The sequence below is a fragment of the Balaenoptera borealis genome (genome assembly GCF_965194805.1).
Source record: "Balaenoptera borealis genome assembly, chromosome: 5".
NCBI lineage: Eukaryota > Metazoa > Chordata > Mammalia > Artiodactyla > Balaenopteridae > Balaenoptera > Balaenoptera borealis.
The window spans coordinates 15068593-15093525 of record NC_138862.1 but is presented as its reverse complement, the minus strand read 5'-3'; the positions used below and the strand labels follow the sequence as shown (position 1 = coordinate 15093525).

The following is a 24933-nucleotide window of genomic DNA, read 5'->3' as shown; positions in this document are numbered from 1 at the left end:
TGTGGAATCTAGAAAAATGGTACAGATGAACCTGTTTGCAAGGCAGAAATAGAGACACATATGTAGAGAACAAATGTATGGACACCAAGGGGGGAAAGTGAGGGGTAGGGGTGGTGGTGTGATGAACTGGGAGACTGGGATTGACATATATACACTAATATGTATAAAAGAGATAACTAATAAGAACCACCTGTATAAAAAAAATAAAAGAAAAATTCAAAAAGAAAAGAAAACAAATGATAACCAACTAGTCTGTAAAATCTCTTCCTCAGCACATAGGCATGCTACGTATGAGTTTTACAGAGAAAACAAAATCTTTCTTTTGGTCCATGGTGAAAATAGATTTCTCTTCATAGAACTTCTATTATAATGTATCTGATAACTGAGACACCATTGAGGCTAGGCTAGTTATTGAGCTAAATATGATCTCATCAATAACCATCAGTTATTAAAATGTAAGTTAGATGCAGGACATATAACTGAGAGAAGCCTGAAATCATCAATTATTTATCATATCTTTATGCCAAATTCAGGAGAGGCCCAATATACATACCTAGCTGACATGTGTCCTAATTCATTAGTGTGATTTCATCTGTAATTCCTCCTAATACAGAGACTTTCTTTACGTTTATTACATGTCCGTGTAGTTGCCTGGCTCAGTAGCCTGAGATGAAAACAAACACAAACAAAAACCTGATGAGAAGTTATATCTTTTGTTAGAGATGATTGCTTGAGGATATGATAAAATTAACACAAAATAATAAAAATTACATCTGAGAGTTTGTGATATTTCATTCTCACATAGTTTTGAGTTCAAATTTTGACTCTCTCAGTAACGAGAGCTTAGGCAAGAAGTTTAATCTCACTGAAGCTGTTGTTTCATCACTAAGACAGGTAAGACCTCTCAAGTTGTGAGAAAGATTAGGGTTAATATCTATAAAATGTCTGTCACTTGAAATGTAGAATAAATGATATATCTTTTTTTCTATAATTTTTCTTCAGGAACTGGTATACAGAAGACCTGAAATATTTGAAAATCAAGTAAATTATTGTAAAATGGGACATAAGTTCTAAAACATACAGATGTGGATTTGAATTTCAACTATTCCCTGAAGTAATTTAAAAACATAATAATAATTTTGGTACAGGAGAGTGGTGATGAGCATTAACGTGGTAATTTAAAGAAGCAACAGACGTGGTAGTTTGCCTTATTCCTCATCCAATAGTAAATACTTATGTCAGCAGTGATTGATCAAAATCAAGCCCTAGTGCCTAGTTATAAACATCAAATAGTTTTGGCAAAGGGTCATATTAGTGAGATATGGCAGTTTTAAGTTGAGATGAATTTTAAGTTACGATGAGTTTTAAGTTGAGAAAAACTGGAATTTAAAAAATTGTAATTTTAGGAAATAGGTCTATAGTCCTGTAATCACAGTGCAAGTTAAAAACAACACAGAACACAAACAGATTTGGTAAACTGAAGCAAGAGCATCGAATATCTGAATTCTGCAAAAAAAGTTAATTTTTTCCATTATAAGTTGGAACTTAGATATAATGTGGCAATAGGTGAGGATTTTCTTTCTCTACCCAAATTTATCTCAAGTTAATCCTTGTTCCAGAGACTACTAGAAGACTTACCAATTATATGTTCCCCTCTTCTCCCTGGACACATGATTGTTTTGGATCTAACAGCCTTTCTTGTGGTTATATAAGGCCAAGGGACTGAGTTCTATGCATAGCTAAAATGGAATGCAACTCCTACGGCCATCTTGGAAGTCACATCCTAAAGAGTAAGGTCTCTGTCAGCTAATTTCTAAATGACTGCATGAAGGAAGGCTTCCCTGCTGACCTCTTCCCCTGCCCAGTATTGTTGGAAAAGCAAGGATGTGTTTAGACCATTACATATTTGGGGTCTTATTTGTTACACCAAAAACCTACTCTAAATAGTAGAGTCCCTCTGAGGCTAAATTTACTATTACCTGAAGGATCCTAATATGAAACCCCAAATGTAGCCATATACTGCATTGACACTGTGAGAGTCACCAAGTCACATTGCTCCATATACTTTAGTATTTTTTCATAGATGCTTTCTAATGAATTATTTTTTTTAACCTGTGGACAATTTCAATATTCTCCATAATTAATCCAGAATACAAAAATTGTCAATGTTGCATAAAACAGTTGACATAACCCAGAGGAATAACTAGACATAAAATAACGTACATATAATAACACATGAAAAGCATAATCTGTATGCCAAGCCATACTTTAATTAGCAAGAAAATAGAGGAAATTCATTACATCCAGGTCAAGAAAGACAAACTTTTTTTTTTAATGAAAGTAATTGATAAGAACTTCTAAAGCCAAGAAAAGTCTTGTTAAGGAGATTTAGTATAGAATCACAAGAGATAACATAACCCAAGTAGAATAAGAAGAACCATTGATATGAAGCTGAATGAGCTCTCAAAGGTAGTAGGCATGAAGTGTTTCCAGCTATTCATGTTGATCTTTAATAAGGATACTGACAGTCTATCAAGGAAGAGGAGTATGGTTAAAATCACTGTATGTATAGTTTATGGGTCTGTAGTAGTCAGGCATGTATCTAAGAGGTTGGCATCTGTAGGACAGGTATCTCAGGGGTTGACAATCATAGGAAAGGTAGTTCCTGGGTTGACGGCCATAGGTCAGGTAGATCAGGGGTTGGAGGCCATAGGTTGGGTAGCTCAGTGGTTGAGAGCCAAAGGACTGGTAACTTAGAAGATGGCAGCTCAAAGGTTGCCTACAAGATGCTGGCTGACAGGAACTGGAAACATGGGCTGTGATAGGAAAAAAGCTAGTTTCTTGATGGGATCTGGACACATCAGAAACAATTGGAGAATATCCAGGAGGGCTACAGGCACTGCTCTCACAGCTGGTTGGTAGGCAGGTCATGGGTTTGCCTCAATGCTCATGGCAGTTGTCATGGAGTGTGTTGCTGCCAGGCTGCTATGAGGAGAGGAGGGGGCATCTCCACAGCTCACCTCAGCGGAGCAGAGAGCACTGCGTGAGGCAACAGGAACATGGCAGGAATTCCCAAGGAAGTGAGAGCTGTAGTTTCTGGAGCATCCATTGTTGTGAGACATAGTGGAGTTAGAAGGTCAGGCCTTACTTAAATTGCAAAGAACAGGTTGCTGAAGTGTGGTTGTTTGTTGTACCTATTGTTTATCTTGGCTGCTGGGTGTTTTTTCCTTCTATAGCCCATCCTCCTGGTCATATTTCAGAGCCATTTCTATGGAATCTCATTAGAGTATTTTTTAATGTCGACCAAGCAGTCCTCCCACGAACTTGTAAAATGTGTTTTACCTATATCACATCTTTCAGATTCCTTATCATTCCAAAATCAACCTGTCTTCCTTGCCCAATCTCTCTTGTAGTATAGGTCAATTGCTTCTTTAGGAATCGTATTTGCTCATAAGTCTTGACAATTCCTTGAAGTTGCTGTTAAAACCCCACAAATGGAGCTGCATAATGGGGAAAAATCATTTATGGCCACTTTTTTTTCATAAAATGAAAAAATATATATCTAAATGCTTAATAAGATTAATAATGCATTTTTAGAAGTGATACATGTTGAAAATTCTTCATTTGGGAATTGAAACTTACTTTGCATTCTTTGGAGACACAACCTAAATTCAAAATCTAATTCATTTTTCTGAGAAACTTGGCATGAATGTCATATTCAGGTGTATCTTTCCCAGTGAAGAATGGTGACCTGGGAAGCTTCGACTCTCTTTGTTAAGATCCACACCTAAAGAGACTATATGTCACTGTTCTTTCATTATCATAAAATTGAGGGTGTTAGCACACATATTTTTATAGTTGTTATACAAAAAAAAAAGCACATATATCTCTTGGATGTTTAAGTGAATTTCAGCATATTATTGCACATATAGAGTGTTTATATTTGTAACCTCTTTCCATATTACTATTTTTCAGTGACTATCTTCCACATATATATAATTCATGTTTTTGAAATAATTAATATTTTGGAAATAATTCATATTTTCTTATTACTTAACTACAAAAGAGAATCTAAATTATGATTGAGTTGTTTTCTAAAGCTTTATTCATCTATTGATTATTTGGAATCAGAATGTATTTATATGTGGAAAGAAAATGGAAATTTCTACACTAGTCTGCTAAAAAGAAAAATGTTTCACTAATAATAAATAACTCAATCCAGACCACGTTACTTAGATAAGTGGACTTTTATGAGTTCCTTGAAGAGTTTCATTTAGGGAGACTACTTATATCATTGTGTCTCTGGAAACATGTTTTGGTGGGAAAGTAATAGATCTTTCTTGCTCTGAGTTGTATTCTTGCTCTGAGTTGTCAATACGGGGATCGTCATTCTGAATGGTGAAGCAACAAGAGCTGGCGTGTGCAGTTGGAGTGAACAGAGCCAGACTCGTGACCGACACTATCTAGTTATAATAGTGTAGCATGTAACTTTCCTGAGCTTTACTTTTCTCAAATGCAAAATGGACCTATTAAACACCATCTCACTAGTATCTTTCAGGATTTAATGAAAAAAAAAGGAGTATGTGAAAGACCCCGAGCATGGTCCACCTCACACAACCTGAATGAAGTGGGTTTGAAGTTACTCTGACTGAGTCGTGAGGCACAGCAGTCATGGTCAAGGTGGATTTGACTGAGGCAACTTCTTAGATTGCTGACCAATGCTGGCTTTTTAAGCTACAGCTTGTGGAGAAGGCACACTTTTTCCTTAAGAAGAGAGGCATTCCTCAGTCAAGAATACATAAATAGCTGAAATTTCCTACTAGAAGCTCTAAAATCTCTCATGGCTCATTTATGCGAATTTAGTAATTAGATGAGTCATTTCCCCATTTACGACATGAAGAAACTTCCACGCTGGCATTGAGTACACAGTCACTCCTGTGTAGGTATATTCGAAGTCACATTTATATGGAATCTCTATAATATTGGTGGCACTATAAACATATTTTATGATCTTTGGATAAACTGAAAATGGAGGAAGTCAGGCTGTAATTCTGCTGAGTAGGGGAGTATCTGCCATAACTAACATCAAACTCCACCTTCCTTGTGTTTATGTTTAAGGATTTTTTTTTTTAAAGATAAGGCAACTGACCATTTAATCTATAAATTGGTACCACAGGCAACATATCTTTTCTAATTCTGGAACATGATGTTCTCTAATGATATGTGACCCTCAAACCAGTTAAGTTCCCAGATACACACAAAAGTTTGAGTGTTTCCATGATGAATGCCACATCGCAAATTTATCCTTTAAATATATCAACAGCCAACAATGGAATTGTGCTGTTGGGTTATTGGATTGAGGATATTCTGAATTATTATTCTCCACCATCAAATACCCCTGGCACAACTAATTGGACTTCATTGTAAGTAAGGAAAATCTTTTCTTTTTGTTATTCAGTTAGTGCACAAGTCTATATTTAGTGAGGTAAATAGCACTGACTTATCTCCAATATAATATATTTACAAGTTCCTAATGTAGATAAAATGTCACAAGTAACAAAGAAATCAGAAATATTGTTATCTCTCCCCTGAGGCCAAATATAACAAAATAAAACAAAACAAAAAACACTATTCATAATCTATTCAACTGCCTTCTAAAATGGATTTACGTACAAGGAGGTCAATTTGTTATTTTGAGCACATTGATTAGCCTAGATGTGTAAGTTTGGGAATAAGATTCGGAGGGGGTGGAACTTGTTTTCATTGTAGATTAAAATTTTGTAGTTCTCAGAATCAATTCAAATAAGAATGAAATGGGGAAACGAGAGCAGAGGAGCTGGTATGGGAAGGGGATATGATGTATATAACGTTAAATGACCCACCATTTGACCTATCTTCCCATTAATATTATTTGTTTATTTCTTTTGGAAAGTAGAGACGGGCTGTGTATATTTTCTGGGTGGATAATTAGTGAACTAGTGACAATAGCAGCAGTAAGCAGCAGGGCTACAATCTCCAGGGAATTATAGAAATAGCAGGATGGTACAGGATTTTCAAAGGTTATGGAAATGGCAAGGATTAGAGTCAATTATAGCCACATGTGAGAGATGACAAAATTCTGTACTTTACTATGGCTCTATCTGTATTTCATGTTATGAATTTGTAAAGGTAAGAGAGACCCTGATAAATCACCCTGTTTGTTCATTTTATTCAGTATTTTTTCTCTGTGTTTCATTCTGGATAGTTCCTACTGCCATGTCTTGAAATATATTAATGGTTTCTTTGATAGTGTCTAATCTGTTCATGTATTTTCTACCTCAGGTATTATAGTTTTCATCTCCATTTTATTTCTATCTTTCATTTCTCTATTTAATAAGAACGATCTTTCCTCTAGCTTCTGAAATATATGGAATACAGGTATACCACCCGTTTTTAATGTCCTTGTCTAAAAATTCTAGCATCTGGATCATGTGTGAGTTAGTTTTGATTGATTGATTTTTCTCCTTTACTATAGGTCTTATTTTACTGCTTCTTTGAATGCCTGGTAATTTTTGATTGGATGCCAGATATTACGATTTCACTTTCTGTGAGTTGCATATTTTTGTATTATTATAAATCCACTTGAGCTTTGTTCTGGGCCAGAGTTAAGTTATGTGGAAATAGTTTCATCTTTTTGGATCTTGCTTTTAAGCACGTGGGACTAAAGCATGGTTTAATGTAAGGCTACTTTTCTCCTAGCACCACGGGAAAACCCCTCTGAGTTCTTCACCAGTTTTCTACTATGTCTGGTATGAGGACAAACTATTCACAGCCTTCTGTGAGCTCTGAATATTTCTCCATTAGTTCTTTCAGGTGGAAGAGTTTGGCAATTTAGTGTAGTTTTCTCACGTGCATGTACTGTTGAGTAAGGTTCTGAGTAAGGCTTTGGTGGACCTGGTGCCGATCTCTGGAAATCTCTTTCTGTTCATCTCTCTCTTCTCTATCATTCATTCTCTCCTCATGCACTTCTTTGCCTATCTTCCAGTGTCCTGAAAATCCATGTTTCAAATATGTTGCCCAGTACTATGATTACTTCAAGTGGAAGAATAAATCCTGTCCCTGTTATTACATCTTGGTTGGTAGCAAAAGTCCAAACCACCTCTTTTGAACCTCTGCTTTCATATAGATAAACATCTAATAAACACACTAAAAAAAAAAAATCAGTTTACCTTCTTTTTGAATATATTTACATACAGATCTCATACTTTGTAACCTATTATAGTGATATTCTTTTTTCTGTAAAAATCTTATTTATGTCTAACAATCACCATTCCTGTTTAATCTTAAGCCATTCTTTTCCCACATATGGTCATTTTGAGCATAAAGAACAATTTCTCAGGATACATTCCATGAAAAAAAAAACTAACTCAGATTCCCCCTTTAGACTAAAGTCCCACTTCTTTAACTTTTATCCACGGAATGGAGATTACACACATACACACACACACACACACACACACACACACATATATTCACTCTTAAGCAGTTTCTTTTCTTTTGTTTTTCAAGTAAAACAAGTAGCAATACTCTGTCAAGTATCCCTTGAATCTGAAAAGAATGTAGCTTTTCAGCTAACAAATATTTAATTCCCTGTTAATACAAAACAGAATGATATTGAGAGTGTAAGTATATATATGCATTATGTGATCATTTATGTTCTTGAAATTTTTTTCTCTTCTTTTCCATAATAGTTTCTATTTAATATATCAAACATGATATCATATCAGGCATCAAAAACTGGTAAGCAGTTATGATATAAGCATAAGTTTATTATTAGGAATATCTTGATGAAGCTTACCTAAGCAACACCTCTCTAAGACCAAATACCCAATGAGCCTGCAAAGTTAAAACATAACGTGCTCATGTGGAATGTACATATATCCCCCAAAAGTAATATACAAGATGGACCTGGTGCATTTTCTCATGCTAGGAAGTAAAAAATTCTCAAAAACAAAGGTAAAAACTAAACAATTATGAGGATATGTCAAAGAGACACAGGAGCCAACTGAAAGAACTCTTAATAATCAATACTGGAACAATTCAAACAACAAACTAAATAATATAATATTAGATTATATTCCAAAGTATAAAATACATAGCCATGTGTCTACACTGATATAAATAAATCATTACAAATAGGGAAGAGTTAAGAAATCTCCTATGTGGAAGGATTCCAAATAATGTATGTAAATCTTTCTCCCTTGAAGAAGTGGAGCATCACGTCCACTTAAGTAAGAACTACACACAGTGACTTCCTTTCAAAGAGCACAGTTATGGACAAAGAGGAAAAACAAATACTTTACAGAAGAGAATCCTGACAAACACTCCCTCTGCCAAGCAATCAAGGTTGATATCAACAATGATGTCATGTTGATTGTATGTACTCTCAATACGGAACTTGACTTCTGTGGTGTTTCTCCTTAAAACCCATAAACCCAGTCTAATCCTGAGAAAAGTATCAGGCAAATTCAAATTGAGGACATTCTACAACGTTCTGAGCAGTCCTCCTCAGAATTCTCAAAGGAATCAAAAACAAGAAAAATTTGAGAAACCGTCACAGCCAAGAGTAGCCTAAGGAGACATGATGACTAAATATAATGTGACATCCTGAATGGGAACCAGGAACATAAAAAGGATTTTAGGTAAAACTAAGGAAGTCTGAACAGAGTATGGATTTTAGATCATAATGATAAGTTCATTAATTGTGACAAATGCAAATACCATTGCAAGTTGTTATTAAACTTGGTGTGGGAAACTAGGTGTGGAGTATATAGAACTCTCTGTATCACCTTTATAAGTTTTCTGTGAATCTAAAACAATTCTAAAATAAAATATCTATTTAAAATGCAAACTACAAGCTAAATTATTTACTACTCAAAAATTAAAGAGATTTGTTTATTTCATGTCTTCATCAGTTTATACCACAGGCTATTGGGATTTAACTTCTTTTGTCAAATAAGCTACTATTTAATAACTTACATATTGGTACCATTCAGGTATCATTCTAAAACACTTCATCCTATTTATCTCTTTTAATTTTTGTAGCAGTTTTCTGAGGCAGGAAGATTTGATTTCCTCATCAAAAGATAAATTTTAAAATCACTCAAGGGACTTCCTGGTGGTCCAGTGGTTAAGAATACACCTTCCAATGCAAGGAATGTGGATTTGAGCCCTGGTTGGGGAACTAAGATCCCGCATGCCATGAGACAACTAAGCCCATGCACTCTAGAGCCCGCGTGCTACAACTAGAGAGCCTGTGTGCCACACCGAAGATCTCACGTGCCAAAACTAAAGACCTGACACAGCCAGATAAATAAATCCATAAATAAAATATTTTTAAAAATCTACACAATGTATCCATGTCACAGAATTATTAAGAAAAGGAGCTGAGTCTATAAGCCAGCTCTTGTGACATCTCCCCCATCATGAAAATGTTTGTTTTGTTTTTCCTTTGATTATGGTCAAAGACAAAAAAAAAAATATGTTACTATACCATTTTTGGATGCTAAATAGCACCATTGTAGTCTGAAAAATCAATAATTATAATATACTTTCCTAAGTGAATCCCCCATATATAATCTACCAACCCTCTACTAATAAGAACAGGACAATTGATTATGGCTTTTCTTATAGTTTTTTCCTCAGGAAATGAAGCAAATCCAGTGGTCTCCATGGTGAAAATCCTTTTTATTAAGCTTCCAACATACCACCATACAGTATCCAAGCAAAGAAGAATTTAACACTTGTGACAATTTAGTGGCTCTATGTGTGATGAATAGACAGTAGATGTAAATGCACCATTGGTAGATATACGTCAATGTCTTCATAAGTTTTGGAAGCTATTACTTCAAAAAACACATGGTTTTCTGCTTTTTAGCTGATTATAGAAAACCAATATATTACTGGAAAGCCTAAATGAGACTCTTGTGACATTATTCTGTACCAATTCATGTGACTAATTTACCAGTACTACTGAAAAAACACTGAGAACAATTGAACCATCTATACACAATATGTTTACTCCTCTGTCAAATTGTATTTCTATTTAAACTCCCAGAGTGCACACTTTTCAGTAATTGGTACAGTTAATATTTTTAAAATATCATTTTGAAAAAAACTTTAGCATATTCTTCTCAGTTGCAGAAGAGTTGATGGAATTCCAACACACACTGATTCATTATGAGGGACTTACACATACATTTTACTCAACAATCACTGACCGCTCTTCCACACCTACACCGCTCCCACCATGTGTACTTAGCAGGTTTTATGTTTTTAATTATAGTGGCTACTTGAAGACTAAACAAGATTGCACAAATTTAATTACCTGACATCCTTGAGAGCCATGATAAGGTAGAATAAACTCCAAGTACTGTCCTACTCACTGGTAGCCTGGGAGTCACCACTGAATGATGTTTACTCCCTTCTAGTCCTATGCCCATGAGAGCCTCAGAATCAGGGCCTGAGAGTGGTTTTAATCAGAATAGTTTATAAATGATAAAATTAAAAAAAAAAAAAACCTTAGGATACCAACATCCAGAAGGATCCAAAGAAACTGTTACAACATGGTACTTGGCACAATTTTGAAATTTAATAAATACTTGCTTAACGAATCAATGAAGAAGTCAAAAATCATTCAGGTTACATTTGCCATTCTTTATCAAGTGGACAGAGCCCTCTCATTAATTAAACATACCATAAATTCACTATAATAAACTAATGAATGTTAACAAAAGTCTTATTTACAGCACCTGAAAAAACATATTTACTAGGAGTTAAAGCAACTATTTTCTCACATTCTGGAAGACACGTGAACAAAAAACAAGTTAAAGACTGTGCTGTCCAGGAACATCTTGAAACAACTAGTATAAAAAAATTTATCTATCTATCTATCTATCTATCATCTATCTCTACCTATTTTCCTATCTATCTGTCTTTGGAACATTTCTGTAAGAAGTGATAGATGGTAGATGGAGAGACATTTTTAGCAAGAAATCCCAATCCTAATATTGATTGTGCTTAACCAAACTTACTGGAAGATAAATAATACCAGGTGCTCCAGAGCGGACACAAGCATCAGAAATTACCAGATTCATAGATCAGAGGTCTAAAGAGACTGGACAATAAGCCTAGTGGTTGAACACTGCTATGTACCTAGTCAATGATTGCAACAACAGGAGTCATAGACCAAAGGAACACCACAACCAGACATATACTTGAAGAGCTAGCAGACAAAGAAGAGGTAGGTGAGGCAGTGGCAGCTGTTAACCTTGGGCAATTTGGGCATCGGGTGTAGGTTGGTGGGTGGCCTGTACTAGACACACAGGAAGCAGCAGGAGCAAAGTCAGTTTCTGCAGGTCTAGAAACATGGCAGTCAGCGGAAAGCTATCAAGAGATTTCACAGTTGCTGGGCCCGCATTTGGCTGGTTGGCAGCTGGTTGGCTCACCACAGGGCTCTGGGCAGTAGTCCAGGAGCCAGGTTGACAGCTACTGATTAAGCAGAGGGCACCTCCACAGATCACTCTTCCAGAGCAGAGCACAACAGATAAGAAAAAAGGAGTACAGCAATGACTCCCAAAAGAACAGTGTTATCATTTCCAGAGCGGCAGTTATTGAAAGACATGAAGTTAACAGACTGAGTTTCAGAAGAGTTATAGAAATTTCCTCAAATGTGATTGTCTCCTTCTAAGTAAATTTTCTATGTACCCCTACTGCTTTCCAGGAGTTCCATACACATACTCATTTCTTGTCTTGCAGATTTTTTACTTGATAGCATTTTATTAGTAGTTGTTCAGATGCCAGTGAAAATACCCTCTAATCTTCTCATAAAGTTTTACTTGTATTTTCAAACACTCCTGTCCCAGATATTACCCTCATTCTGATTACTTCCAGCAAAGTGTGAGGGTTATAAATAGCTGACATGGAATTCCTTCTCCAGGATATGGTGCAAGAAGGGAGGGAGAGCATAGTAAGTGTTCTTATCCATAAACAAACAACAAAGAATAGGCTAGTGGCTCCCGAAGCAAGAATGACTTCTCATCCTTGAAGTTTTCACAATTCTGGTTGTCAGCAAAATGAGAAAAATATACACAATGTGTGGGCTTCCCTGGTGGTGCAGTGGTTGAGAATCTGCCTGCCAGTGCAGGGGACACGGGTTCAGGCCCTGGTCTGGGAGGATCCCACATGCCGCGGAGCAGCTGGGCCCATGAGCCACAATTACTGAGCCTGCGCGCCTGGAGCCTGTGTTCCGCAACAAGAGAGGCCGCGATAGTGAGAGGCCCGTGCACGGTGATGAAGAGTGGCCCCCGCTTGCCACAACTAGAGAAAGCCCTCGCACAGAAACAGAGACCCAACACAGCCATAAATAAATAAATAAATAAATAAGTAATTTTAAAAATATATATAAATATACACAATATGATGGCATTTTGTAAATTAAACTCTAAAATAAACTGTTGCACGTATTCTAAAATTATATCCAGATTATATCCACATGTAAATCCTCCCATTTGAAAAATCTGGCATGTAAAATTCAAATTAATTGGAATACTTACTGCCTGAGGTAAAGATTTTTCCAAAACCCTGAAAGATTTTGCAAATATTTTCATAGATCCCCATGACAACTGGTGAATTCACGAAGATTTGTTTGGAGGCTGCTCATCTTTCTGCTTTACTCCTGTTTAGTTTATTATTTCATAAAAATATTCTAACTTACATCACACTATATATTTTTTTAAATAAATTTATTTATTTTATTTATTTTTAGCTGTGTTGGGTCTTCGTTGCTGTGTGCGGGCTTTCTCTAGTTGCGGTGAGCAGGGGCTTCTCTTCATTGCGGTGCACAGATTTCTCATTACAGTGGCTTCTCTTGTTGCAGAGCACGGGCTCTAGGTGCGCGGGCTCAGTAGTTGTGGCTCGCGGGCTCTAGAGCGCAGGTTCAGTAGCTGTGGCGCAAGGGCTTAGTTGCTCCGCGGCATGTGGGATCTTCCCGGACAAGGACTTGAACCAGTGTCCCCTGCATTGGCAGGTGGATTCTTAACCACTGCACCACCAGGGAAGTCCCCACACTATATTTTAAAGGCTTTTGATACATGTTTCCAAATTCACACTTCTAATAAAATGAGTATCTGAGGCACCAAAACCTCAGTACCTTTGGAATTGCTACCATTATTTATTTTTGCCAATTTGACATGGGAAATAACATTTTATTATTAATCTAATATGCATTTTTAGATGACTGGTGAGATTTCCTATTTTGGTATATTTAATTATTTGTTCATCTTCCTAGTTTTTCGATCTTGATTGTTAATTTTACTATCATTTGTTAAGCATATTTCATAACATGAGATCTTATTCTAAGAACCCAGAAAAACATAAGCATCTAGAAAGGATAGTTTAGATTGTTTATTGCCAAACAAAACTTTGCTTTGAAAATATGGTGAGCTTTTAGGGAAAAAAATAAAGCAGATTATTGGACTTACCAGTTAGAGGCTTATATTCAGAGAGTTGTAATTGGACCCAAGAACCTGATTTACCTTGCAGATGTCTCTACAAAGCCTGGTCAGGGATCCACTGGTCAGGAAAATCCCCTAGGCATCCACCAATTCTCAAAGTCACTGATTAGCTGTGCTTACATTAAATAAAAACAATCTCATTGCATTCCAGAGGTTCTTAAGACAGAAACTCTTTTCCATTGAAAGGCGTCCATTGCCAGTGAAAGCTTTCATGCAACTTTCGGCAAATTTCATCTTTTTTGGAAAATACTCCCCAACACCAAACACATATCAAATTTCTTTGACATTTGGTGGATAGTTTGCAGAGTAACACATCAGATTTAAGCTTTATTTGAGTTTTGCTTCCAGATGCCAAAGCATTCACGTGGTAACTAAACTTCCTGTTTAGACAGAGAAGATTCAGTAGTAAAGGCACCCAAGCAAATAAATTGTGGTCAGCACCTAGAATAGTGTCCTTCATATAATAACAACTCAAAGATATTTATTGAATACATGATGTTGAATGAATGCATTTGGAGATACAATTTGAAGCAAAGATATGAAGTTGTATTTCATCAACATAGTTTCAGATTCTATCGCTGGGCAACCTTTTTTTTCCCTTTCAAGCCACCCCATCTTTGTCTTTCTTCTTTTCCACCCTCTCCCCACACCACTAGAAAGAAAACAGAAGCACTGTGTGTACTGCACTGCTTTAACCTAATAATAAATAAAGTAAGAGAGACTAGGGTTTTCTACAAGAAACAAGACATCAAGTATGCTTTAAAATATAGCAGTCTTTTCACCCTGCAATTGAGAAAGTTCTGTAATCAATTCATAAATTTGTATTATAGATATATCTTGCAGGCCATCATCACCTCCAGAGATGCAGCTCATGCTGACTTGGCGATACCAGATATTTATCAACCAATAAGAATTCCATAAAGATAATGGAAAGTACGCTTCTGTTTTAATGGAGAATGAGGACTCATCAATACAACTGCTGTTAGCAAAAACAGGAACAGGCAATGTGTTATGTGTAAGCCACATAATATTTCTTTGTGTAATCTTTCTTTTCTACTGTGTAGTTAGATCTGACAATGGTCTATTTATATTCGGAAACAAAGGTGGTTTGTACTCACATACGGAATTTAAAAAAAAATAGAAAGAGAAGCAGCAAAATATTTTTTGTGTCCTCTCAATTTGCCTCTGAAACCATTGACCTTAAGTGCATAGATAAAGCTAAATTGTTCCTCTGAAGGTTCTATGCAAGATGCCTTATTAAGTAAACTCAATTTCTTTGTCATAGAAATAAAAGGATTTTAACAGTTTTCAATAAAGCTCCGGTTTGTATTCAGAAGAAAACCTAGTCTATGGTCGATTCTGCTCACTTAAATATATCCTATAGTGCAATCCTTATAACCCTTCCTTTAATTTCTAAATAATTGCCAAAAGATGAAAATATTCAAAGAATAAAATATATTATTTTGAGATTTTTTTTCCAGAGAATAGTAATGTGTCTGAATTTTAGATGAGAATATAAGACAATTGTAGAAGAAATACAAAGCTAAGACACCTGTGATCCAGTACTCACTGTGAGTTAAGAAACTTTATAGGTTCATGTCTAAAATGAGCTGATTAAAGTCGAACAAATGCTTCAAAAATGATAACTGAGACTTGTGCATATGGAAGTATGAGCTCCTATAATTTAATTTTCTATTGTTCTAAATTTTCATGTGGGCCTATTTCATAGGATCATTTGAATGTAACAGTTTCTGTTCAAAAAATACGTTACGTTTTGCTAAGTAATTTGACATACACATTGTGATAGAGCTGGTCAGCATGGCTGTAATTAAGAAAGCAAAACGTCATGTGTTCAATATCACATTCGTTCACAGGTAAATTTTTAAATGCTTGGCACTATCGTATGTTCTGCAATAAGGCATTAAATAATGATATGGTGCTTATTATTAAATTCACATTTAGATGAATTTACATGGGACTTTAAGAAATTTTCTGAGTTAAGATTAAATTTTTTGAGGGACCACAGAGTTTAATGATCCTAAGGTTAGCTTAAATTACTATATAAAGTTTGTTTGGATTACTTTTCTAATACTGAAAAATTCTAGCATCTGATTGACAGATCTATATACCAAATGTCCAATTTGCAGCATTGCTTCTCTGGATTCAAGTGAGGGACCTTTATCAAAGTGACATGTTTGACACTATTCTGTCTATACAGAAGTGCTGTTCTTCATCCACCCTTGTTGGAATATGAACTTGGAAGCTTTTCTGTAAGTTCATCCTACAGCCTCTCACTAGCAGCATGTTTTACATGTGACAATTATGTAGGTTCCTCATGGGCAGTAAACTGTCTTCTCATGACATCCTGGAGGCCCAGATGTCACACAAAGGGCACTCACCCACTTGGAAAAAGTCACTATTTTCCACAATACGAAAATGTTAGAGTATGCATAGGACATGGATGCTTTCACTACCCACAGGATTTTTCCTAATTAATCCTATTTTAAAAGGCCATTGCTAGATACTTCAGAGTACCAATAACCTCATGTATTTTGTAAGTAGATTTTTAGTTTTCATTTTTAGATATTTCCCAGCACAAGCTAGATAAGTAGGAGGTAAAACAACCTGCTTTCCTCTCAATGTACAACCTAAAATTTGAGAATCTATATACACAACCAAAAATAGAAAAATGATCATGGTGAACATATTAGCAATAATGACATAAGAAATGACAAAAGAGTGCATTAAAATATGCTGAGCAATTTTCTATACAAAAAAGTAATGCACACAGTAAAAAGGAGCAGAAATATCCAAATAATTTGAGAGAAGAAAAGTCCTTGGACGTTGAAAAATGTTAAGCAAATATTTAAGCGCCGTCAGAAAAGTTACAGAATTAAGAATGTTTTCTTTTAAATATTTGTTTTGAAGCTTACAATTAGGGTTACTTTCACATCTCAGTATATACTTTTTGTGATTCGTTAACCTTCAAAAGATGAGCAAGGTGTTTGTTAAGATATTGGTTAAGTAGCTTTCTACGGAAGGTCAATAACCAAATTTGTAAGATACTGGACATTGCAAGAGAAAAATAACTACATTTCCTTACTTGGCTAGGAAGGGCACTTCCATATCTTGTACTATAATCTCAAATTTGCTATGCTTCTTGTTTTTATTGGTTTGAGAGTTACACACATTATATATTCTCTGTCACCTAATAGCTACAAAGGAACTATCTGAAAGTTCAAACTCTGCTGTTCTATTTTTATTCATCTGGTGAAACAAATGCATGAATAGAAGTAATAGATGATGTTAAAACATCTAGAGGAGAATACTGTTGCTCATCCCTGCATGGCTGCTGGCATTTCACAAAGCAAAATTTCTTACTGGATTTCCTGCTTCTCCTCCTCAGTGGTGTGTACCCTACAAAATCTTAGGTCAACCTAGAGTTACTCCAATGAAACACTAGATTAATGACTGATTAACAAATACTAATATTTATGGTTGCAAATTATTTTTAAAGATTGTCTTCCTGGACATGGAAGCAACCTAAATGTCCATTGAGAGATGAATGGATAAAGAAGATGTGGTACATATATACAATGGAATATTACTTAGTCATAAAAAAGAATGAAATAATGCCATTTGCAGCAACATGGATGGACCTTGAGATTGTCATACTGAGTGAAGTAAGTCAGACAGAGAAAGACAAATATATGTTATCACTTATATGTGGAATCTAAAAAAATGGTACAAATAAACTTATTTACAAAACAGAAATAGAGTCACAGATGTAGAAAACAAACTTATGGTTACCAAGGGGGAAAAGGGGAGGGATAAGTTGGGAGATTGGGATTGACATATACACACTACTATATATAAAACAGATAACTAATAATAGATAGATAGATAAATATAGTATATATATATACTATATATAAAATAGATAACTAATAATAGATAACTAATAAGGACCTGCTATATAGCACAGGGAACTCTACTGTAAAGACCTGTATGGGAAAATAATCTAAGAAAAGAGGATATATATACATGTATAACTGATTCACTTTGCTGTACAGCAGAAACTAACACAACATGGTAAATCAACTATACTCCAATAAAAATTAATTTTAAAAAAAGATCGTCTTGTGAGAGAATCAGTCTTTCTTATGTAATATGAAGAACTTTGAGTCTTACTGTCTCAGCAAGATGCTATGATTCATGATAAGTATAGATGAAATATTCATCTCTAATTGGATGCCCATCTGGCTGTGTTTACCCTGTTTTTGGAAAACAACGAATGCTTGTTAAATACATTTTAAACATACCTGAGAGATTTGATGGCCCTGTTGTTGGCAAAAGTGTCTAATACATTGAATATATTGGTCGATTCTGGTACTACTCTCAAATCACTCACTACCCTCCATTCACACCAGCCTCCTGTCCTGAATACTCTCCAAGTTTGTGCTTTTGATCTTGTTCTCCCTGCCTAGAACACACCTGCTTCAGTTTATCACAGGATGCTCTCCTAATCCTTCTAGTTACAATTCATGTGTCATTCTTTAAAAGACAAAATGCCTCTGACTTTGCTGAAAGTAGCTGCCCCCTCCATTTATAATACCATTTCACTCCCTTTATACTACCTTATTCACTCTAATAGTACCATATCTTTATCAGTGTTTACTCTTATTTTCTGTTACTCCCCCAGATAATGTGTAACCTCCATAAAGGAAGGGATAGTATCTGTCTTGTTTATCACTGCATCTCCATCACCCTTTACAGAAGTTGGCATGTAATAGAAATTCCTTATTATTTACTGAACGATTATGCACACTGAAGTGACTTCAAGTGATGCAAATGTATTAATCAAATGATACACTGAAATATTGAGTTGTTAATTTGAAACAGTTATTTTATTTAAATAGATTTTTTCAATCATTTCAGGGACTATATATTAAAAAAACAAAGCAAGAGACTGGTTGAATAATTTAAATGATGAAAAGAACAATGATTAAGTAGTCATGCTACTGCATACATTTCTTTTGGATCAATTAAGAATAAGGAAAATTAAAGAGATTATCTCCACTGTTCATCCTTTCTTTATGAGGAACTGAGCTTCTGACATATATAATTTCCTTCAGCTCTCTGATGATTTCAGGAAAACTCACTGATTTTCAAGTTGTTCAACTTTTTCTTGTTTTAGACAGAAGGGATGACTTCTAAGCTCTTTACATGTTGGAGCTGAAACTGGAAGTCCATACATTCCTTAAGAGTCACCCCCAATGGCTTCACCTTCTCTAATTTTTAAAAAATGTTCCTAAGAAAAATTATGTCTCAGTGGAGAAGAAAGAAACTACTCTCTATGTTGAGAAATGATTATTCAGAATTAAGCTTTGAGTAAAGTCTCAGATTCCAAAATCTCAGCTCAAAATATCTGAACAATCTGTTAGACTAACCCTACATTTTTTTCCTTATGTGTACTGCTTTAAAGCCTAACCTAATTATTATTCAAGTGTAAATATTTAATTTTCTTCAGTCTATCTTAGGCAAGATAAGGAAAAGATGATTCTCTCTGATTTTGAACTCCAGGGACAATGCTTCATGCTTGGTTTTGATGGAGACCCAAAGTGCTGTGTTGATTGGAGTTCATTAAAGAAGGACAATATATTATTTGAGTTCATGGTTTGACAGAAGGAAGGTAATCCTCTGATATCCAGTTTAAAGATAACTATACCCAGAGGGTTAATCACAATCAACACATTGGTGCTTAGACGTTAATAAAGAATTTTTAATTTTTTGTGGAAAAAAGAGCTTATATACCTATCCTCCACTTATTTTAGCCAGAGGAAATATATCTATGAAGCTAGAAGTCAATAAATATCAGCTAATATCAATATATTGCTCTGGAATTAGTTGGCTAAAGTAAACAAAATTTTGTACTGTAATCATAATGTAGCTTACTAGAGAAACATACGCTTTGAGAAAACTTGGAAATAAATCTCAGATCAGTAATTTACAATCTGTGTGATCTTGGCTAAATTAGGAACAATTATCACTACCTTGCCAGATATTAAAGTAATTAAATTAATTAAATAAGAAACATGACCCACAGCTGGCAACACAAAATTATCACATGTGGGCTAATGTGTAACTATCAGCAAGTCCTATCTAGTCATGGAATATTGGATATAAAATGTCCCTTAATTATCCAGCTCTTAGAATTTTGAATTATGGGGAGATGAGAAGTGAATATTTGTCTCCACCCACACAGAATAAAACTCCAAATGGAAAAAAAATACAACATGTAGAATTTCTCATCAGTACTATCCTAAATCTAAATACCACTTTCCCTAGATTTCACTACCATCTGACCCAAAACATAATTTATTTAAACTCAAATCAACAAACCTTTACAGAAAGCCTAGTCATATATTGACCAAAAGGAACCTTCAAAGAGCTCAAATTCTGGAGAAGAGTTCAGAAATACAAATAAAACAATGAAAAATTAAGCATGACATTGATGTAAAAATAGACAAATAGTGAATAGAACAGAATAAACAGTCTAGATATTGACACACCCATATATAGATACTTGATTTATGTACCAAGGGCATTGAACTGCAGTAGAAAATGGAGCAGGTTTTTAGGAGATGGTGCTGGATCAACTGCAATTTTGGCCCATAAGACACACACACACAAAAACACACATCAATTTCACATTGATGGTATATTTAAATGTTGAAAGGAAAACAAAAACATTTTCTAAAGTTATCATACAGTATCTTCATTAATTTTCTTAATAAGGACAAAAAAGTACTAACCATAAATAAAAGATTGATAAATTGGACTAACTTAAAGTAAGGAACTTGTACCAGTCTAAAGGCATGATTAAGTGAAAAGGCAGGCAGTGATATGGGAGAAGATATTAAATATATATATCTCCAACAAAGACCTAATATATGGACTACATGAAAAACTCTTCGCATCCTAAAAACAGACAAACAACTAAAACCATGAGCTAAGGACCTGAATCTCTACTACACACACACACACACACACACACACACACATGCACACACACAAATAATATTCAAATGGCCAGAAGCATTTTAAAAATGTTCTCAACCTGATGAATCATCAGAGAAATTCAAAATAAAACCACTATTTGTTATAACTACATACTCACTAGAATGGCTAAACTTAAAAGAACTATCAATTATAAATATGGATGAGGATGTAAAGCAACTGGAATTCTTATGCTTTTGAGAGTAGAAATCAATATTGGTATAACTACAGGGCATAACTTTGTCATGGTATAAAATAAAGCTGAACAGGCACGTTTCCTACAATTTGTCAACTTTACTCCTAAATATATTACCCAATAGAAATATCTCCATTTGTATATCAAAAGATATGTACAAGAATAAAATAGTATTTTATACATTATTTCTAACAGATCCAAGCTTGAAACAGCCCTTCTGATCAGCAACAGCAGAATGAATAAATACAGTTTGGTGTTTTAGTACCTTGAATATTATACATAAAGGAAAATAAACAGACTACTGGTATGTTTAATAGCATGGAAGAATCACACAAACACAATATTTAATAAAGAAGCCCAAGACAAATTGGTAGATACTATATAATTTCATTTTAAAGTTCAAAAACAGGCAAAACTAATATATGGGTTAGAGGTCAGAATAAAGGCTACATCTGTGAAGTAATGATTTGTGTACAAATTCATATATATGTCACATTTCAACTAAAATCTCATTTAAAATTATTTTAAAAAATAATCAGTCCAACAAGATCAGCAACAGAAATATGTCTGAGATAAAAGGAAAGCTAAGTCAAGGTGTGATTTACTCATTAGGGTAAGGGGCAAGGAGAGGGCCTGGGAAAAGCTTCAAAAAATAAAGGGTACAGATGTCACAAACTCAAAATATCTAGGAGAGCCAGGCAAGTAAGGCAAAATAATGAACTAGAATGGGTTTTGAAACAGTAGCATGAACACTGTGGTAAGAGAAACCAACATTCAGCTTCCATGTCAGAAGATCCATTAAGTAGAGATGGGTTCCGAGAACCAGAGGCACATGCCTTCTTTAAAGGGAACAACCACTAGTTAACATCTAGAGAACATTGTCTTTCTTGCACACTGACAAAGTTCCTAAATATTACAGTTCCTCAAAAAGGTGAACATTCATGTCTTTGCACTTTAGTTTTATTTTATTTATTTATTTATTAAAATTCTATTTCTGTTTGCTGATAAAGCAGCACTTTTTTTGGTTTTGTTTGTTTATTTATTTATTTATTTTTGGCTATGCCCCACGGCATGTAGGATCTTAGTTCCCTGACCAGGGATTGAACCTGCACCCCCTGCATTGGAAGCAAGGAGTCTTAACCACTGGACCACCAGGGAAGTCCCTTACTTCATTTTTTGAAATATATACCCCTACACATTTTATGTTGAATGAGGAAAAAATTGTACCTTTAATACAGATATGTCCCATAGTGTGTGACTTCTGGTAAATACTGAGTTCAAGTTTGTCTTATTCACCTCTGTATCTCTTGTGCCTATCACAGGATGGCTTGGGATGTAGTAAGTAAGTAATAAAAATTTTACTGAATAAATTAACAGTTTAATAAAGTTGGGCTGTGTTTTTAAAAGTGACTATGAGTCTTCAGGATAGATAGATCAGAAGTTCATCCTGGTCTTGATGATGGCATGCAAAAGGGTGGATGCTTATAAAGAGCAACATGTTTGGGGAACTATGTGTAAGTAGAATCATAGGAGCTTAGAATTTGCAATACTGAGAAGATGAAGCCAAAGAAGTGGGAGGGAGAAAGACAATGAAAAAAAAAAAAAAACAGATGTCATGATAAGGGGTCTGTATTTTCATTTTATAGGAATAGATCATAAGAAGCCATCAAAGACTTAAGCAAGAGTGAAATATGATTCAGTTTGCAATCAGAAAGGACATTCTGGTCGAAGTATGTCCACTGGAAGAGAAAGATAAGGAGATCATTCTTAATCTTGTCTTTTCAATATAACTTCCACCAAGGGCTTTTTGGGTCACTTAAGTATGTAGGATCAGAGATATCAGAGATCTATAAATCAGCTTGAGGAATAAAACATCAGGCTATTCCCCTACTGTGAGATAAAAACATATGGTTGAGTGTACCATGTCCTAGCTACTTCTGCAGGGAGTTGAGGTTGGCCATGTGTGTGTTAAAATAATGAAAGACAAACTGAAGAACCAGATTCTTAGTTCTGACTTAAAGTCATTTATTACAACCCAAACCGGATAAATTCTTCCCACACCTGAGCGACATTGAATAACATTCTAAACCAAATAATTTTATGGTAAGGAGAGATGAAAGAAAAGATAGAAATGTGAAAGGAACAGCTTTCATTAGATCAGGCACAGGAAAATCAAGAAAAAGCAGTCACTACATACTAGGAACAAAGAAGCAAAAGTCCATGGAGTTTAAATTTTTGTCTTGGATCTTCAGCGTGATTATTAGCTGGAATAAGGAAGTTACAGGCCTCCTCAGGCAGAGCAAGATGGATGGCAAGTACTAAACACATGTGTCAGAGGCTGACATCCACTGAAGAGAGGACGCAGAGGTCTGAGGCTGCTGGACACAATGCCAAAAGAATTATCCCAAAGGAGAGGAAGGGTAGGGTGAACAAGGAGATGATACGAAATGAGGGCAGATATGGAGTAATTGGAGACATGAAGCAAATATACAGAATCTCTATTGAGAAGTAGAGGAGGGCAAATCAAATGTTTGGACAATTCTCTGTGGGCGAAAGAGAGTTACTGACATTTTTGAGTAAGAGTCATATGATGAAATTAATTTTAGGAGTATTAACTCTAAACACAGTATTCAAGCTAAAGAGAAGACACTGGAGATAGGAGTCAAGATGGCAGTAAGAAATGTATGTATTCACCAAAGGGGAACACAACCCAACTTGAGTGATGACAGGGATAATAGAAAGGGTAAATGTATAAAAAGACAATTTCAGTGGATCAAGGGAGAAAAGCATTACAGTGGGTAATGCTGTGGGGATGAGGACCACCAGGCAAATAACCCAAGGGGCGGCATCCATAAGTGAGGAGGCTCGGGGGTTGGCAGCTGCTAGACACATAGCTCAGAGGTCTATAGCATACTGGGAAGCAGGATCCAGAGATGTAAGAAGAAGCAGGAAGAAAACGGGTGCCTTGGCAGGGTCTGGGCACATAGCAACCAGAGGAAGGGCAGCTGGAAGTTTCACAGTTGCTGTGCTCACAGTTGGCCAGCTGGCAGCTGGTAGGTTCACTGCAGGTCTCTTGGCCATTGTTCAGGAGCCAGGTATGGTCTTGACAGCTGCTGGGCAAGCAGAGAACATCCCCACCGCTCACATTCGTAGAGCAGAGGGCAATGGAGGAGGGAGGAGGAACATGACGGGCATTTCTGAGGGTTCCCAAGCTGTAGTTTCCAGAGCAGTAGTTGTGCCAAGGCACAGTGAGATTTCAAGAGCAGGCAGCGGTTGATTTGAAAGAAGTGAGTGTTTCAAGTTTCTCATTCGGCTTGCTCCCTGAAATACCCACAGAAGGTGGTGATTCTGTACAGACTCTCTTCCTCCTTGTTGCCTGAGATGGCATCAGAACTCTATTATAGCCCAGGAAGTGGTGCCTCCACCTCCCATAACACTGGGTGCTCCTTGCAATGCCTTCCATTGATTAAGTATATCTATAAAGCAGTGTGACGGAATTTTCATAGTACCTCTGCTTCTTAAAGTATCCAACCTAAACAGGTATTTTAAAGGTCATTTACTTCTTCTAATTATAACCGCCACTACATAAACATTCTTAGAACTCCTGTCTTGAAATGGACTTGAAGAGTGGTAACGAACTTCTTTAAAACAATGGCAAATTATCTCTCTTTGAGGGGGAATTCTGTGCTTTTTGAAAATTGCCAAAGGTAAAAAACTTGAAAGCAATTATGTCATAAAAGAATGAAAAATCCTATAACCTATAAGATTTGGGGCAGAGAGAGTCTAAAAATAGTATACTGTAGAAAATTTCAATGTGCCGAAATTTGTGCTTTGCTCTATTTTAGAATCCCGGTGGAAAATGACTCCCCACTGAAATATCTTTTTTAAAAAAGTCATGCTCATTTTATTCATTTCAATAAATAAATTGAGTCAAGTTGAAAGTTTGATTTATGTGTATTCTTAATACAAATAAATAAATTGGGCTGTTTAAATTATGGATCTTACTGCAAACAGAAGCAAATAAGTAAAACCCCTTTAAAAAAATGATACAACATGACATTTTTCATACTTATTATAGGCTTATCATTTCATGGTTACTCATGTTCCAACTGAAAACTAATGTTC

At 35.5% G+C, this 24933-nt stretch overlaps 1 protein-coding gene across 1 annotated transcript; it reads right to left on the bottom strand.

Annotated features, from left to right (window-relative positions):
• Positions 1–17710: 17710 nt before the first annotated feature.
• LOC309629014 (keratin-associated protein 26-1-like) lies at positions 17711–24064 on the bottom strand (the record flags this gene model as incomplete). The annotated part of the gene is given in 3 exon segments (XM_082392583.1): positions 17711–23186; positions 23602–23605; positions 23608–24064. Coding segments are annotated over 3 exon segments (549 nt in total), but the record flags the coding sequence as incomplete, so codon positions are not given.
• Between the last annotated feature and the right edge of the window lie 869 nt (positions 24065–24933).